The sequence below is a fragment of the Thermobia domestica genome, chromosome 15, assembly GCF_964235325.1.
Source record: "Thermobia domestica chromosome 15, izTheDome1.hap1.1, whole genome shotgun sequence".
Taxonomy (NCBI): domain Eukaryota; kingdom Metazoa; phylum Arthropoda; class Insecta; order Zygentoma; family Lepismatidae; genus Thermobia; species Thermobia domestica.
Genome location: NC_137468.1, coordinates 28,575,315 through 28,592,863, shown reverse-complemented (window position 1 = coordinate 28,592,863; position 17,549 = coordinate 28,575,315). Strand labels below are relative to the sequence as shown.

General features: G+C 35.9%; 1 protein-coding gene across 1 annotated transcript in view; it reads left to right on the top strand.

Annotated features, from left to right (window-relative positions):
• The window catches only part of LOC145672145 (uncharacterized), a 39,951-nt gene that overhangs the window by 16,374 nt on the left and 6,028 nt on the right, over positions 1-17,549 (top strand). The window contains exon 2 of the mRNA XM_081741470.1: positions 10,758-10,853. Coding sequence (XP_081597596.1) covers positions 10,758-10,853 — 96 coding nt within the window. The remainder of the gene's footprint in view (positions 1-10,757; positions 10,854-17,549) is intronic.

The following is a 17,549-nucleotide window of genomic DNA, read 5'->3' as shown; positions in this document are numbered from 1 at the left end:
AATATTCTCGATAATTAGCTAGCTAATTACGATCAGAAAGTGTTTGCATAAAGTGGCAACACGCCTTAGTACTTAAAAAAAAAAAAAAAAAAAAAAAATGACAAATTAGTTTTGACGCTCACACGGAGTGAAAAATATATATTTTCTGGGTGTTATACCATAGAGGAATCTCCGGTTATACATGCCAGTTTGTGTGTGTATGTGATTTTACTTACTAGTACATACTAAATTTATATTCGTAATACAGTCAATATATTACTTCACAGAGGAAAATGCAACAATACGTTCTATTTCTTTAAGTAGGTCCTTTTGAAGTACATAGGAGAGAAAGTTAATCGTGGAGAAAAGAATGCACTCAAAATTCCACCCCAAATTACAACGGATCTACATTTCATATCCCAAAAATATAACAATCTACATATTTCATAGAAAAAAAATTACAATTGATCTACAGGTCTCATAGCCCAAAATTACAACGAATCTTCACGTTCCATAGCCCAAAATACGATAGATTTACATATTTCATAGCCCAAAATTACAACGAATCTACATGCTTCATAGCACAAAACTACCACGGATCTATACGTTTCATACCGCCAAATTACAACGATTTATATATTTATAGCCCAAAATTACAAAGGATCAGCACGTTTCATAAGCCTCAGCATACAAAAAAAAAAAAAAAAAGCGTTTTTGCTTCTTTCTTTGTCGGTCTTTTCAGTGTAATTAGAGACAATACCAATCAACATATGCAGTCTAAAATTTGAACTTAAGGTATTTATAAGATTCTGTAGAAGAATGGAAGGTCGAATTTTCTTCTTACTTGCAAAAGCAAGGGTATCTTATTGAAGAATGGATTTCTTTTTTAATGTGAAATTCTCGAAAATAACCCTAACGATTTTATTTACCGTTCAAAATCAATATCATTAACTATTCTATAACATGCTTACTCATTTTCCTGAAGAAACTACAGAAGTTGTAGTTTAATCTTGGACAATTGTGTGGCATTTTTCGAACAATGATTTCAAAAACGATCAAAGCAATTCATAAAAAAAAAAAAAGGTTTCATTAACAACCATGTAATATGACAATAATCTTTTCTTCTGAAAAAAAAAAGTTCATACAAGATTGGTTTTACTCAGTTTATTTTCTGAGAATTTTCTTTAAAAAATTGCTGATTTAGTATATAAATAGTTGAATAGTAACTTCAGTCTGACATAATTTAATTTTTAAAAAAATGGAAATGAGGAGGTTTAGTTCGGTCGTCCGTATCTTCTATTTAATTTTACGAAACGGAAACTTTGGTTAAATATTGATTAAGTAGGTGATTGTTTAAGTTTTAAAGAAAAATTGTCAACATGCCCATGCTTTTTATTTGCTCTTATTCTTTTGTACAGGATCTATGTTGAAAACTATACAAGTAAAATACAAAGAATAGTATATATAATCTGGATAGTGGATCACAGATCATGAACTGTGTTATTTAACATTAACTCCCACAGCCTCAGATCGAACAGGGGGCTTCTACATACCTGAGGTAAATGCTCTTCACGCGAGAATGAACGTACTGTCCCATTTCCATCAAAGTTAAAATATTTTTTAAAAACCCAAAATTTCCTAGGCAACAAAAGCAACAGGAAAGAAACTTTGTTTTCTTCTTCTTCTTCTTCTTCTTCTTCTTCTTCTTCAAAAAAGCCATTTTGTGCGAGCCCTTGCGCCTTTAACTAAAAGTGAATTAAATTTTACTTTCTTGTTGGTAACAATGAGAACACAATCATGCTGGGCATTATCATCACAATATAATAATAATAATAATAATAATAATAATAATAATAATAATAATAATAATAATAATAATAATAATAATAATAATGTGCAACTTATGTATAATATGAGCAAGTAGTGACTGGCTAAATGGAACATCCAAGGCCAAAACATTTTTTTCTATTTGTGTAAAAATGTTACGTGTCTTCCTGAACGTAGGAAAAGGGAGGGCCCTGTTGATATTTTCGCGAGAGGTGGAGCGAGATGCATCCTAGTTACGCTACTGGCGGAAACGCAGTTTATTTATTTACATATTTATGGTTACATATAGATCACAACAGTATATTACCTAATGATAGTGACCTAGTCAGTTTGTATATAATTAGAGCATGCATGAATTCACTTACATAATTACAAATACACATTTATAGATATGACCCTTTTAATTAATGAGTCATCAATAAGATTGCAGAATAGTTCTCAGAGAACGATCGTTTATAGTAAATATGTCAAGTTCAGGATTACTTTCAGCAGAGGAGTTAAACATATAACACATTCTCCTAATAGGTGACATGTATAACGTATTTGTTCTTCCAGTAGGTAAATGAAAAGTAATATTTCTAGGGCGCGTGCGTTTACCTGGAACATGTAATTGTAACTGGGATAGTAAATACTCAAGAGTCTATATTATTTTGCAATAATTTCATTTTAAAAAATCAAAAGTTGGGTGGTACGTCTATCTTCGAGAGATGAGATATCGTGCTTACGATTGAATCGCTTCAAGACGTGCTTTGTTTTTCTGACTGTTGGGATGCCATATGATTGAAGAGTACTCAAGTTTGGATCTAACGTAACTATTTAAGAACAGGGTTTTAAGAACATTAGTATTTGAAAAGTCAAAACCAATGCAGAGTGAATCAAGAGAGTTTTACTCAGAGGAAATCTATCTCTTTTAGCTTAGATAGGATAAAAGTAGGCTGTTAAAATTAATATATAATTTATTTTCAAGAATGTAAGAAATAGACACAATACTTAAAAAAAAAAAAAAAATGAATTTCAAGTCTAGAATAGAAGGAGCATTGTGCTTACAAAGATGATTCGAGCCAGAGTTTGAGGAAGTCAAGATATGTCTTAGTTAAAAAAAAAAAAAAAAAAAAAAAAAAAAAAAAAAAAAAAATTGAAAGAAACTAGCATCAGCTTTATTGATAGTCTTATCTGGGCCCCAACTAAGGGGAAACAAGCAGAGTACATGCTCCGGACGCGTGGTTAGAGGGGTGCCTAAAAGAACAATATCTATATAAGTTGGGGTGCAGAATTTCGTGTTTGCCACAGGTGACACAAATCGTAGTTGCGAACCTGAGTATTGCATTATTGCTGACCGCGGTATATGAGTAAACTACCTATAGATTTATTTTTTTAAAAAAAAGTTACAAAAAATATACGTATAATGTTTCCTGTAAAATATTGTATTCATGCTCTATACCTAGCTTAAACGTGGATATCACATTAAAACGACGGAAAATGGGTATGGAGAGGAACAGAAAAATACCGAAGTGAAACAGTAAGCTAATTAGGATCGAACACCTATTAAATAAGGGAGAAAAGTAAGAAGATAGATAGTGAAGGGGAAAAAATGATGTTGGATATATGAGGCATATCCGTAAAGTAAGGTTAACCCCTACAGGAGGACAAGTAATATTATTGTGTGTAAGTTGGCTATACTGACTTTCACTGTTCGCCTTCAGCTTCCTTCTCGCGGCTGTTCTTCATTGCTACACCAAGTCTAGTGCAAGTAACGCATGTTTACAGTGCCTGCATCGATTCAGAATCCCGCCAAATGTGAATTACGCTTCATTACATGTTTTCTCCAAGCTCAAGGTAAGTACCCAGCGGGTATTCACAATGCACTTGTTCCCGTTTATGAAAACATCTCTGGACAACACTTTCACGACAATGAAGAGATCAAAAACAAAGTTGACACGTGGTAGCTGCAGACACTAGATGTGGGATACAGAAGCTAGTATTCCGACTGCAAAAGTATTTGGACAATGGCTGCAATTATATCCAAAAATAACCTTTGTATGACCTTTGTACCCGTTGTAATAGTTATTTTGTCAAATATACATTTGTTGAATGAATACTAAGTACATTATTGATGCAGATAACTCCTGAGGAGACTACAATTAAGGTATAGTATTGAAGTAGACAATTCCTGAGAACTTCAATTAAGGTAAGGTATTGAAGCAGATAATTCCTGATAGGGGTACAATAGAGGAACGGTATGGCACTGAAACAAATAAGTACCGAGATGGCTACAATGGAGGAATGGTATGGTATTGAAGCATATAATCTCTGAGAATAATACAATTAAGGAATTGGACAGTATTGTATAGGTAATTCCTGAGAAGGCTACAATTAAGGAGCAGTATGGTATTGAAGGAAATAATTCATGACAACCTCAAGATACGTCAGTTGAAAATAGTACAGTATAGAAGGAGATAATTCGTGAGAAAAGTACAGTTGAAGTACGGTATTGGAGACAAAGTTCCTGAGGGAGACTCGGGTTCAATTTGTACGGGGGCACGTGTGGTTCGGATTCCTCGTTGTAAGTCCATGTCTTTTATAACCTCGTTGCTGAACGAAACGCCAAACTCCAAATCCACCAACCAAACAAAAATTCTGAAAAACTACAATTAAGGTAACGTATCGGAGCAGACAATTCCTGAAAAGGCTCCAATTGAATGTAATAAGAAGGCTACAATTTAGTAGGGGTACGGTATTGAATGAGACAACTCCTGAGAAAAGTACAGTTAAGATATGGTATTGAAGCAGACAATTCCTAAGAAAACTACAATTGAGGTAACGCATCGAAGCAGACAATTCCCGAGAAGGCTACAATTGAATGTAATAAGAAGGATACAATTTAGTAAGGGTACGGTATTGAATGAGACAACTCCTGAGAAAAGTACAGTTAAGATATGGTATTGAAGCAGACAATTCCTAAGAAAACTACAATTAAGGTAACGTATCGAAGCAGACAATTCCCGAAAAGGCTACAATTGAATGTAATAAGAAGGCTACAATTTAGTAGGGGTACGGTATTGAATGAGACAACTGAGAAAAGTACAGTTAAGATATGGTATTGAAGCAGACAATTCCTAAGAAAACTACAATTGAGGTAACGTATCGAAGCAGACAATTCCTGAAAAGGCTACAATTAAATGTAATAAGAAGGCTTCAATTTAGTAGGCGTACGGTATTGAATGGGACAACTGCTGAGAAAAGTACAGTTAAGATATGGTATTGAAGCAGACAATTCCTAAGAAAACTACAATTAAGGTAACGTATCGAAGCAGACAATTCCCGAAAAGGCTACAATTGAATGTAATAAGAAGGATACAATTTAGTAAGGGTACGGTATTGAATTAGACAACTCCTGAGAAAAGTACAGTTAAGATATGGTATTGAAGCAGACAATTCCTAAGAAAACTACAATTAAGGTAACGTATCGAAGCAGACAATTCCTGAAAAGGCTACAATTGAATGTAATGAGAAGGCTACAATTTAGTAGGGGTACGGTATTGAATGAGACAACTCCTGAGAAAAGTATAATTAAGATATGGTATTGAAGCAGACAACTCCTAAGAAAACTGCAATTGAGGTAACGTATCGAAGCAGACAATTCCTGAAAAGGCTACAATTGAATGTAATGAGAAGGCTACAATTTAGTAGGGGTACGGTATTGAATGAGACAACTCCTGAGAAAAGTACAGTTAAGATATGGTATTGAAGCAGACAATTCCTAAGAAAACTACAATTGAGGTAACGTATCGAAGTAGACAATTCCTGAAAAGGCTACAATTCAATGTAATGAGAAGGCTACAATTTAGTAGGGGTACGGTGTTGAATGAGACAACTCCTGAGAAAAGTATAATTAAGATATGGTATTGAAGCAGACAATTCCTGAGAAAACTACAATTGAGGTAACGTATCGAAGCAGACAATTCCTGAAAAGACTACAATTAAATGTAATGAGAAATCTACAATTTAGTAGGGGTACGGTATTGAGTGAGACAACTCCTGAGAAAAGTACAGTTAAGATATGGTATTGAAGCAGACAACTCCTAAGAAAACTAAAACTGAGGTAACGTATCGAAGCAGACAATTCCTGAAAAGGCTACAATTGAATGTAATAAGAAGGCTACAATTTAGTAGGGGTGCGGTATTGAATGAGACAACTCGTGAGAAAAGTACAGTTAAGATATGGTATTGAAGCAGACAATTCCTAAGAAAACTACAATTGAGGTAACGTATCGAAGCAGACAATTCGTGAAAAGGCTACAATTGAATGTAATAAGAAGGCTACAATTTAGTAGGGGTGCGGTATTGAATGAGACAACTCCTGAGAAAAGTACAGTTAAGATATGGTATTGAAGCAGACAATTCCTAAGAAAACTACAATTAAGGTACAGTATTAAAACAGGCAATTCCTGAGATTACGGTAATTAAGGTAAGTTTTAGAAACGTATAATTACATGTTAATTACTATAATATTGAACGTGATAATTCCAAAAACACAACAAGAAAAGTACAGTTTTGAAACAGGCAATTCCTGAGATTATGGTAATTAACGTAAAGTGTTGAAACAGATAATTACGAAATAATTATTGTGATATTGAACGTAATAAATACCTAAAACACTGCAATTAAGATATTGTACATTATTGAAGCAGATAATTCCTGAGAAAACTATAATTAAGGGCATTTGAACTTTCAGCATCGTTGGCCGCGATCTCGTTAATGTATCGTGTATTTTTACAGCCATTCCTCGTAAATTACTCGTGGTAAGGGTTATTATTATTATTATTATTATTATTATTATTATTATTATTATTATTATTATTAATAATAATAATAATAATAATAATAATAATATTATTAAACACATGAGAAAGTTAGTCTTCATCTGTAGATAATAATCTTGAAATATTTGGATTTGATTCTAAATACTATATTTTGGCAATTCTGGTCGCGTCTATTTTCGGGATGTGAGTTAATCGGGGTCCCCGATAATCGGTTTCCTACAGTAATGAACTAACATAAAGCCCATGTTATGGTATGTATTAAAAAAATAGATAATTCTTCATTGTTATATATATGTTTCACACGCCTGTATGAAAAAGGTATTTAGACAATAATAATGTTATCTTTGTATGACGCAACAAAATACGGTTTAATTGTCCATTGGCGTGGTCGGTCGGTGCACAGTCAATAATAAAGCATCTGCTCAAAGCGTGGGAAAATTTCTCTTCACACAAGAGTCAGTTCTCGACAGGTGATGTCAGATGTTTGCTTCATAAGTTGATTGTATGTTTGCTAACCATTCTAGATAACACCACACATATATATTTATATTTATACACATACAAACACGTAAAAAAAAGAAAAAAATATAATATAAATATGATTCTCATCTGTCAATCATTTGTGTGACAGAATGTCAATTTATTTTGTTCTTGTTTAAGGAGCGATTTTTTTTTTTTTTTTTTTTTTTAATGATCGCTTTCTATTGCTTGTCATTCGGGTCTGTCTGTGGTAACGGAAATCGGAGTGGCGGAAATGTAGGATCTTTGCTGAGTTTCTTATTATTACGTACATTGTATCCTAGTATTAGGTGCATAGGAATTTCTGACAATTTTCATTGTTGGTAACGTGGACTGTATTGCAACCTGTAAATGGTTTGTCACTATCGTTACCTTGGCAACGAGAGTTGGTTAATTATCTACAATTCTGTGTAGGTACAGCCCGATTAGCTGTTGTGAATGCAGATGATCGTATTATCATTTATATCTTCAGAGGAATTTCTGACACTTTCTATTGTTACTAACTTCGATCTTCTCTCAGGCTTGAAAGTTATTGTTTCTGTCGTTACCATGGTAACAAGAGTTAGACAGCTATCACCAATTCTGTCAGTGATATGTAATTCAATATATAATTCACTTCTTTGATGAGGTACGTTCCGCTTGTTTTCGAAACGTTGCATACTATACAGAATTCTCTATATTGATGTTATCAACATTGTTGAAGAGGTTTCTTGTTATGAAAAAAGTACTTTTGAGATGAATGTTTAGTACTGTATGTTGAACGAGATGTCACTATTTTGTATTGACATTGTAGCATAGAATAGTGGAAGGCCGTGCATATACAGTCGAAACCTCGGCTGTGCCGGATTATCTAACGTCAGTATACTTTTAATGGGAATACCGAAGATAAATCACTCTTTCTTTTTTTAAGCGAACGATTGTAACATATATTTATGTGTTTACGGTAGAAACCTGTACCGGCCGGGCTCGGCCCGAGGCCTAAAGCGCGGTCCGCGAGACCACGGGCCGGGCTTGGACGGGCCGACTCTGTTATTTCTTTGGGGCGGGCTGACACTGATTTCTCTTCAGGTCGGGCCGGGCTGGGGCAGATTAATTGCAATTCTTTAATAATTATTGACTTTCGTTAAACGATAATTAGAATAAAGGCAAACGTTGAAGAAGTGTGCCCGTGAAAAATGTTACAAAATGAAACTTTTAAAATTTATCGGGCCCGGGCTGGACTTGGGCCGAAAATCTCCAAAACCTTTCGGGCTCGGGCCGAAAAATTCAGCCCGTGCAGGTCTCTAGTTAACGGACATTCTGAACCTTTGCAGATGATATAAATATTCTACTGCACAAAGTATCTAGTCTTTCTAGCAAATGTAAGATTTCTTTTTTTTTTTTTTCCTATTTGTAATTCACTAGAGTACAAAATTGAATTCAGACTTTGCATATTTATTTAATGGAATATTATCTACGTCTCGATATCTTGGGAGCTCGGTCGCTCAGTGGTAGAGAGCTTAACTCTGGTGCGTGGGATCTGTGGTTCGAACCCCAGCTAAGTAAGTTTGTGGTCGACAACTTGGTGTCCATGGATTTTCTCGGCGGTACCCCCGTTTTCCTTACAATTTATCATTTATCCAATTCTTCCATCACTATTCACTTGCCTTAATCATCACTTCCAACACAAACAGACACACCTTCCGGAACAACACATTACTTTTATGGTACTTTTTTTTTTTTGAGACGAGACAACTTTATCTCGTGGGTAACCCTTTTTTCTCATATTAAATACACATTCCTCATATTAACTGTACTTTTTCAGTGTGTTTTCTTTTTCCTTAACTTCCCCTATAATTTCCTTATGATTTTTTTTTTTTGAACTTGCATCTGATTAAATATATTATTTCGCATACTCTTGCAACGCTTACAGCCATTTTAAAGCAGTTTAGCAGCGGCGGATCTAGAACGGAAAATCTGGGGGTCATCCAGACTCCACGCGATGATTAATATATCATGAGTTAACTATAAACTTTGAAAAATATATAAATGATAGTTTAAATTATTTTTGTCAGTCAAAAAACTGGGGGTGTAGGCCCCGGGCTAAATCCGCCACTGGAGTTAAGTTTATCAAAGGTCTTGTGGCCGCACGTAGCACAATCGCTAACGTTTTCGCCTTCGGTGTGAGAGGTCCCGGACTCTATTTCCGGTGGGGACACTCGGTCAGAAAGGTGTAAAAGCCTTTTCAGCACAGTCAATATTTCTGAGTGAAGTCTTTCCCTAGGTTTTCCTCATTCACACCATTCAAATACCGGGTTCGTGCCTAAGATAAAAGTCACAGCCCGCTTCCGTCCTTCCGTGTTCCTTTCTTCCTTCTTCCCTTCCTTGGATATTGTGTTCGCCGAGGGACGTTTTCCCTCGTACATGACGGGCTTTGATTATAGCGCGTCCAGCTAATCTCTCACAAGGCAGCTTTCATTATTTGGACAATAAATGGGGTTAAACTCGAGAGCCTGGCTCTGGGGACGAATTAGTTTGGAGATTAAACAAATGAGAGCGAGTCCGTGTGAACACCAGCTTATAAGAGATAACGAATGCCAATTCAAAGGAAGTGAGGACCTCAATGAGGATAACGAGTTGTAGCTAGAGTAAACCTAATTGAGATTAGTGAGCGCCAGATTCATTGATGATAGTGATCCTGAGCCCAAACGAGCATATTGAAAACCTGCTCTAGTAGGTCCTTGTTTCATATAGCCTCGGCATTGGAGAAATACGTTAAAAACTCTAAATCAACCAACAACTAGAGGCTCATCTTCTGTGTCATTCTTGCTGCTGTTGTTTTCCTTGTTTATTATTCCTTTCCCATGGCTGCCGCTGCTGTTTTTCTTATTCATTGTTTACTATTTCTTCCTTATTGCTGCTTCTGCTCTTTTCTTATTTATTGTTTTCTATTCCTTTCTCATTGCTGCTGTTGATGATGTTTTTCTTATTTATTGTTTAGTATTTCTTTCTCATTGCTGGTGCTTCTGTTCTTGTTATTTATTGTTTACTATTCCTTTCTCATTGCTGCTGCTGCTGTTCTTATTTATTGTTCACTATTCCTTCTTCATTGCTGCTGCTGCTGCTGTTCTTATTTACTGTTTACTATTCCTTTCTCACTGCTGGTGCTGCTGTTCTTGTTATATATTGTTTACTATTCCTTTCTCATTGCTGCTCCTGCTGTTCTTATTTATTGTTCACTATTCCATCTTCATTGCTGCTGCTGCTGCTATTTTTCTTATTCATTGTTTACTATTCTTACCTCATTGCTGCTTCTGCTGTTTCTCTTATTCATTGTTTACTATTCCTTCCTCATTGCTGCTTCTACTGTTTTTCTTATTCATTGTTTACTATTCTTACCTCATTGCTGCTTCTGCTGTTTTTCTTATTCATTGTTTTCTATTCCTTCCTCATTGCTGCTGATGCTGTTCTTCTTATTTATTGTTTACTATTCCTTTCTCATTGCTGGTACTGCTGTTGTACATATTCATTGTTTACTATTCCAATGTAAAATCGCATCGCAGGCTGAATCTGTTAGTAAATTATTATTATTCTGATTATATTATAACATTTTCTTACTTTCTTTTCCAGAGTAATAAGCCAATTATGGAGAAAAGGCGTCGTGCACGGATCAATCATTGTCTCAACGAGCTCAAGACCTTGATATTGGATGCTATGAAAAAAGATGTAAGTACCATTTAATGTGTTAACAAAGTTTGCGATATGAGGTTTTTCGTGTTTCAGCTGTACAATGTACGAGAAGCGTTCAATAGCTTATCTATCCCAACAGGAAGGAATGCAGATAGGCTCACCTGGTCATCACTGTTTTTCAATGTAGTCCTCATGGAGGTCTATGCACCGTCGCCACTCGAAGCAGCGAAGAAATCCCAGAGAAAATATAGTCTTTGTCTTGCATGTAAACCACTGGGAAACAGCCTGTTGGACCTCGTTGTTCGGCGAAAAACGTTGTCCCCACAGGTGTCTCTATAGATCTGAGAAGAGAAAATAATTACTAGGGACCATGTTCGGACTGTAGGGAGGATGATTCAACACTTGGAGGATGATGAAACCACAGTCAGCAATGACAGGCTGAACCTTCCGGGCTGTGTGCACTGACGCGTTATCGTGAAGCAAGAGGATACCGTTGGTCAACTTTCCCGGACGTTCTGCTTTGGCATCTCTCAAACGATTCAGTAGGCAGCATAGACATCACCCGTGATTGTCGTCTTGTGAGGCATGTACTTCACCAGAAGAAGTCCCTCAGAATCCCAGAAGAGTCGCCATGATCTCCCCCGCAGAAAGCTGTGTGCGGAACTTCTTCGAGGGCGGGGAATCGTAGTGTTTCCACTGCATGGACTCCTGCTTGCTCTCAGGATTCCATTGCTGGATTCAGATTTCGTCCCGTCACCAGTTAAGCCTCAAAGAAGTCCAACAAGTCTTGGAACAGAGGTGCTCCAACTTCTGAAAATCCGTTGTTCATGGCGTAACACACTCTGCTCACCACCATTGCGTTGCTCCGACTGACCTTAAATTGCGCAGTGGGGTTCTCCACAGTGGCCTTGGCGTCATACTCCGCCCCTTCCTTCCTGTCTAGGTAGATAACTTATTGATCGCCCCTCCTATATTCCATATTTCTAAAAGAAACACGTTTATCGAAAATGAAAAAAAAAAAAAAAACTTCAAGTAGTTTGCCACCTCAGCCATTAAATTCAACTTTGTTTTGCATGAATATAATTGATGATCTAAGTTATTCTAGTAAAAAATTCGTTTCTGTGCTAAATAAACTTTCAATTACTATTATTACGATAATAATTTACAAATGAAACTTTATAAAATATATCAGCAATGCAATGCATAGAAATTGTAGTTAAACACTTGAACTCCTATTAATCAAATTACTTTCCAACATTAGTTTTCCCATTTTTTTTTTTTTTTTTTTTTTGACTGGCGGTACTTGCACACCTATGACATCGCGACACATTCAGGTTAGATTAGTTTAGATATGAGCATTGTAGATGGCGTTGCAGACGTTTACTGGTACAGCTTGTCCCAAATTGATTTTTAACGTATACCATTATTAAAGGCTTCATAGTAAATAATAAAATATCATATAAAGTCTAGGCGAGGCATTTCTAACTGGGTACTCAATGACGTCACAGCTTGTTGCTCGTATTCTCAGTAAAAGATACAGAGAGAAAAGAGAAGGATACACTAAACGTAGCGTTGATAGAATTCAGTGATGGCTGGTAAACAAGGGGTAGTTTAGTCTATGGTTTTGTAGATACACTACTGGTAGAATCAAGATTGAACACTGACAACACTGGTTTTATTCCACCCTGCCTACTAAAAAAATTACGGAATGTTTCCGAAATCCGTAATTTGTCTGATTTCTGGAATTTTCTAAATTCCGAAACTTTTCCAAATTTCGGAATTTATCCGAAATCCTGAATTTTTCCCTAGTTGTGATCGTAGAATGCGGCTTCTACCTCATAAGCCGGACAGTTGCAAGACCAGTGATGGGCAAACTATTGCACGCGGAGCATCGCTGAAAGTTTCTGACGACTAATAGGGGCCTAAATAATAATAATAATAATAATAATAATAATAATAATAATAATAATAATAATAATAATAATAATAATAATAATAATAAAGAATAGGGTTACTTCGAATGGTTATAGAAACAGACTAGTAGTTGAACATTTTAACTTCACTTGTGAGAACAAGTGGATCCGGTTCGATCCAGTAGATGTATCTCATATTTCATAATTTAGAAAACACCCTGATAGATCTTATCTCGTAAGCGTGTTAATTCTAAATTACGGTTTTTGAGATATTTGAACAATTTGAGATTTTGATTATTGTTCAACGACGAAATGTTAGTAGGGCCTATTACAAAAAAATTAAATTATATAATTATTATTTTTGATAAATTAAATTGGCCCTCCTATGTTTTCTCTTTTCTTTAGCCTTCTTCGAAAAAACAGGTTTATTCATCACTGGTCTAGATTTACAGGCTTTCTAAATGGTATAAAATGTTCTAAAATTTAATGAAACGCCTCGCAAACTAGGTGAGACATTTGTTGGGAAAATGTGCCCTATATGTCCGTAGATAGGTGGTCCATACTCCATACTGGGCGGAGAATGAGGAAGAGAAAAGTATAGGAACTAAAAGGAAGATGATTTCTGTTTCTAGTAAGGAAAATGCTAGAAAGATACGTATTAAATAAAATCACATAAGTCTGACGGTGATGCCCTCATATACCCTCTTGACTTCTCTACACCTTTCATCCTGGTTCGTTCTATTGATTTTCTTTTCACTAACCACCCAGAAAATACTAAATTATCGTTTCGTTTCTTATTAGGGTGTTCACAAATTATTGTAGAGTAGAACGCTGTCTTTGCAGCAATGCAGAAATCTTTCTAGTCGCGCAGCCTTCTACAAGCGCCTGTTCTATGTTCACGTCTTTTTTCTTCTCCAGCTGTTACTATTTGATTCCTTAACACTCTGGAGAAAACACAAACATCATGGGTGCAGCTCTGTTGTACATCGTTCCCTTTTTTCTCTCTGAGAGTTCACGTGGTAATATTACATGATATACTGACGTGCTCTTCTAAACAGCATTGCGATTCAGTCACTATTACGTAGTGTTCCTAACAGCAGAATTATGCCGCTCACAGAAGGAGTAGCGAAGAGAAGGAACTTAATTTTTTTTTAACTTATCGTCCCGCGTTTATGCCCTTTAGGCTGAAAATGACGCCTGATCAATGAAAGGGAGTGATTGTGAAATTAAATTTTTGAATTCGCTCACTGAGAGTTGAACTCGGGATCACGAACACCGAAAGTACACACGCTAGCCATTAGACCAAGCTTTCTCAACATGGGGATCGCGAAGATAAGCGGAAGACATAAATATAATTAGAATCTAACACCGAAAAATATTTTTAAATATATTTTAAATGTTTTCTGATAGGCATACTTTTGTTCTTACACATGCTGTTAAGAATAACAAAATATAGGCCCACTAAACATTTTCAACAGGGCCAGTGTTGTTTAAAAATCAATTTAAATGAAGAGGTATGATGTGAAACTATGTACTGAGAACTGCGTATTGAAATACCAGTAAATAAAAATGCAACAAAATCCGCGTATTGAAATAAAGTTAAAATTCAAAGCTAATGAGATACCTGAGCATGGTGTGATTTCACTAGTGCGGCAATGACTGGTTCAATCTTCGTGACGCACGTTATCAAGTTATTTCCAACTGATAAGCGATTTCTTGTCTTTGTTTGAATGCTTACCATGGAAGAAAAAATACTCTCGCACAGGTACGATGTAGCAAATGGAATTATTACTTTTAAAGCAGCAGATACCAGACCAGGATATTCTTCTTTCCTTTTCAGTTAAGAACTTGTTCGAGTTTTCGTTACAGAAAACCAGTTGCAAAGATCTGTCGCAAAGATAATTCTATTAGTTGGTCAAGAAGTTGTGGGCTTAGATCAGTTACTTTGATGGCCTCTTCAATGAAGGGGTTTAATATCTAAAACCAGCAGTTTCCTCTTATGGAATTATATTACTGTATTGACTATATACAAGAAATTGATTCTATTGCAATCGAAATAGATGGATGTCGTGAGGTTTGAGCAATAGGCATATTAAAAATCTTACACAAGCTTATTACAAACCAAAAATGATAAAGGGAATCGCTGGCAAGAGGATGTGATAAAATGGAGGTCGTGATAGGAACTAGTTGAGAACCACTGCGCTAGACCAATGGGGAGGGCTGTTGAGAGGGAAAGGTAGTTCATTGTTTATAATATGCGTTTCAAAACAAATAATTCGGACAATAGAGAACAAAAGACAAGTTCTTGAATCCTCAGATGATCCCTAATTTTATTTTCTGAACAGTCTCAAAATTTTGTACATTTAGTGGGCAGTGTTTCTTTCAGAAGTAATGTTCCGGTGGACACACTTAGTATTCCTGGGGGGGGACTGCTGGTACTATTCTATTTAGTATTATATTATACTCGTATTATTTTAGTCTTCTCCGGAGGACACTCTCAGAGCTCCGGGGGGGGGAGAGAAGTGCCACCCAAAAACATGTCTGAAAGAAACACTGTTAGTGGGTAGCACTTTTTTTTTTAAAAAAAAAAACTTTTGTACAACGTCCATTTTGTTGTTGCACATATAAATTTCAAAATTATTTTTCGTTATTCCTTGCTAATAAAGAACACGAAGGATAATACGAGAGATGAGCTCTTCGAAATATTAACCCTTGTACATTATTCTTTTTCTTGTAACAAATGACGGATCACGTTTTTTGTTCTCACAGGAAGAAACAAATAAGTGTGTGGGAGGTGGGGGTGAATAGGGACTAATTGTTTTTAGTCCAGAGGAGTAAACAGTGCTAATGAAATCTATAATGCATCCGACAGTTAGCGTTGCAATGCAATGGCCATGTAAGAAAGTGTCGAGGGGGCGTTAAGTGTTGGCACCGGTTGCATCGTTCACACACCTTCTCTCGTATTATGCGCTTCGTTTTTTTCTTTTGTTTGTTTCTTTTAGAAAAAAATAAGATGTCATTCTTGTCTTTTTCTTCCCTTGTCTTGCCTTTCAAAACAAAGGATCATGGAGATAATGTTTTAAAACAATGGAAGATGATCTGGGATTTAAACGCAAGAGGGCAGTTCTGATGCTGCTGTAGGAGAAAAAAATGACTATCGTTTGTAAAAGACAGTTTGTAGGAGATCAGAAGTACAGTTTGCGAATTTTACGTCATTAAATATACATTTTAAAAGAATACATTATTAGCATGATACAAAAAAAATAAAAAAAAAAAAAGATGAGACGAAACATATTATTAAGTATTCTATCTTTTGGCAGGTTCTGGGACTAGTGGGCTCTTTTTTTGTTTTAAAATTTTAGATTTGGGCCTGGAAATGTTTCTTCCACGTTTCTCAATGTTCAGCTTCCCCTTTTAACTCCCAATATTTTCTTCTATTTTTCAAATCATCGATCAGTTGTGTTCTTCTTCTTCCTATTCCTCGCTTTCCTTCCATCTTTAATTCTATGGCTGTATGAACAGTGGTGCTATTCAGCGGGTTCGCGTGAACCGGTTGTTAAAATATTTTGAGTTTGAAGAATCGTTTGTTATACTCTTGAAATAAACACTCACATACACACATGAGATATCAAGAATGAAAACTGGGATCATATGAGTGGAATGGTGAGGGTTCCTTATATTTGAAACACCATTATCAACACTTGTCGATCCATTGCTGCATGGAGATCTCTCTAACACTTCTTGACAATTATATATATTGACCACGTCCTCTTCTCTCCTATCCGTTTTAAAACATCTTCGTTTGCTTCTCTCTCTGTTCATTTTTATCTTCTCCATCTTCCGCCAACACAACAAATCGAAGCTCTCTAAATAATTCTTCTCTAACTTCCATAATCTTGAAGTCTCTGAATCATACAACCCAATACTCCATATATAGAACTTGACCAACTTCTTTCTTAATCCAATATTGAGCCTGCTAGTTAAGAGCGATCTTTTCATGTTGAGTGCTTCTTTAGCTATATCAATCGATAAATCCAATTGAGCCCAATAAAATTATATATCTACAGGATGGTCCGGAAGTGGACTACCGCCCCCTTTAGTTTCAACAGTATAGTGTTAGTTATGGTAGAATGCCGGTACACACAGTTAGCTTGGAGTCTGAAGAGTTTTAAGAGTCATAAACATCGGTATGATCACTGTCCATGTAGTAACACAGCTGAATTCTGCGCCAAGTTCTCACAGATGTTTTGTGAAGATACTCCGTAGTCACGAGGGTGAGGGCGTATTACATAGCTGCTCGTAATTCCTGCGTTATGTGATATCGAGTGTTTCTTACTTGTTGCTTTATGAAACCCCAGAGAGCATTGTCTAGTGTCGTCAGATCGGGACTTCTTGTTGAGGCCAGGCAAAGGGAGCTGTGATCACACATTGTTGATTACTCTATCTTCACTGAAAAGAACTGTTACCAAACAGAAAACAACAGAAAACAAGTGAACATAGATAGCAATGTTGCCAGACAATGCCAAGCAATGTTACCAAACAAATGTGGGTAAAACCTAAAACCGTCAGAAAACACGAATTAGGAGTACGCCTACTTCCGGACCACCCTGTCTGTATGTACAAATCCTCATGCGTTTTTTTTTTTTTTCAGAAAAACACATTTCTTCTTGTAAACCTAAAAAAGTGATGTTGCACCTGAAATACGCCTGAAGTATAACTTTTCATTATAAGTCAAGCTTTTCATTATAACATTAGCAAGAAGATAATAGACAGTGTGGTTAACTCTTTGTACACGGACTTAAAAAAAAAAAAAAAAAAG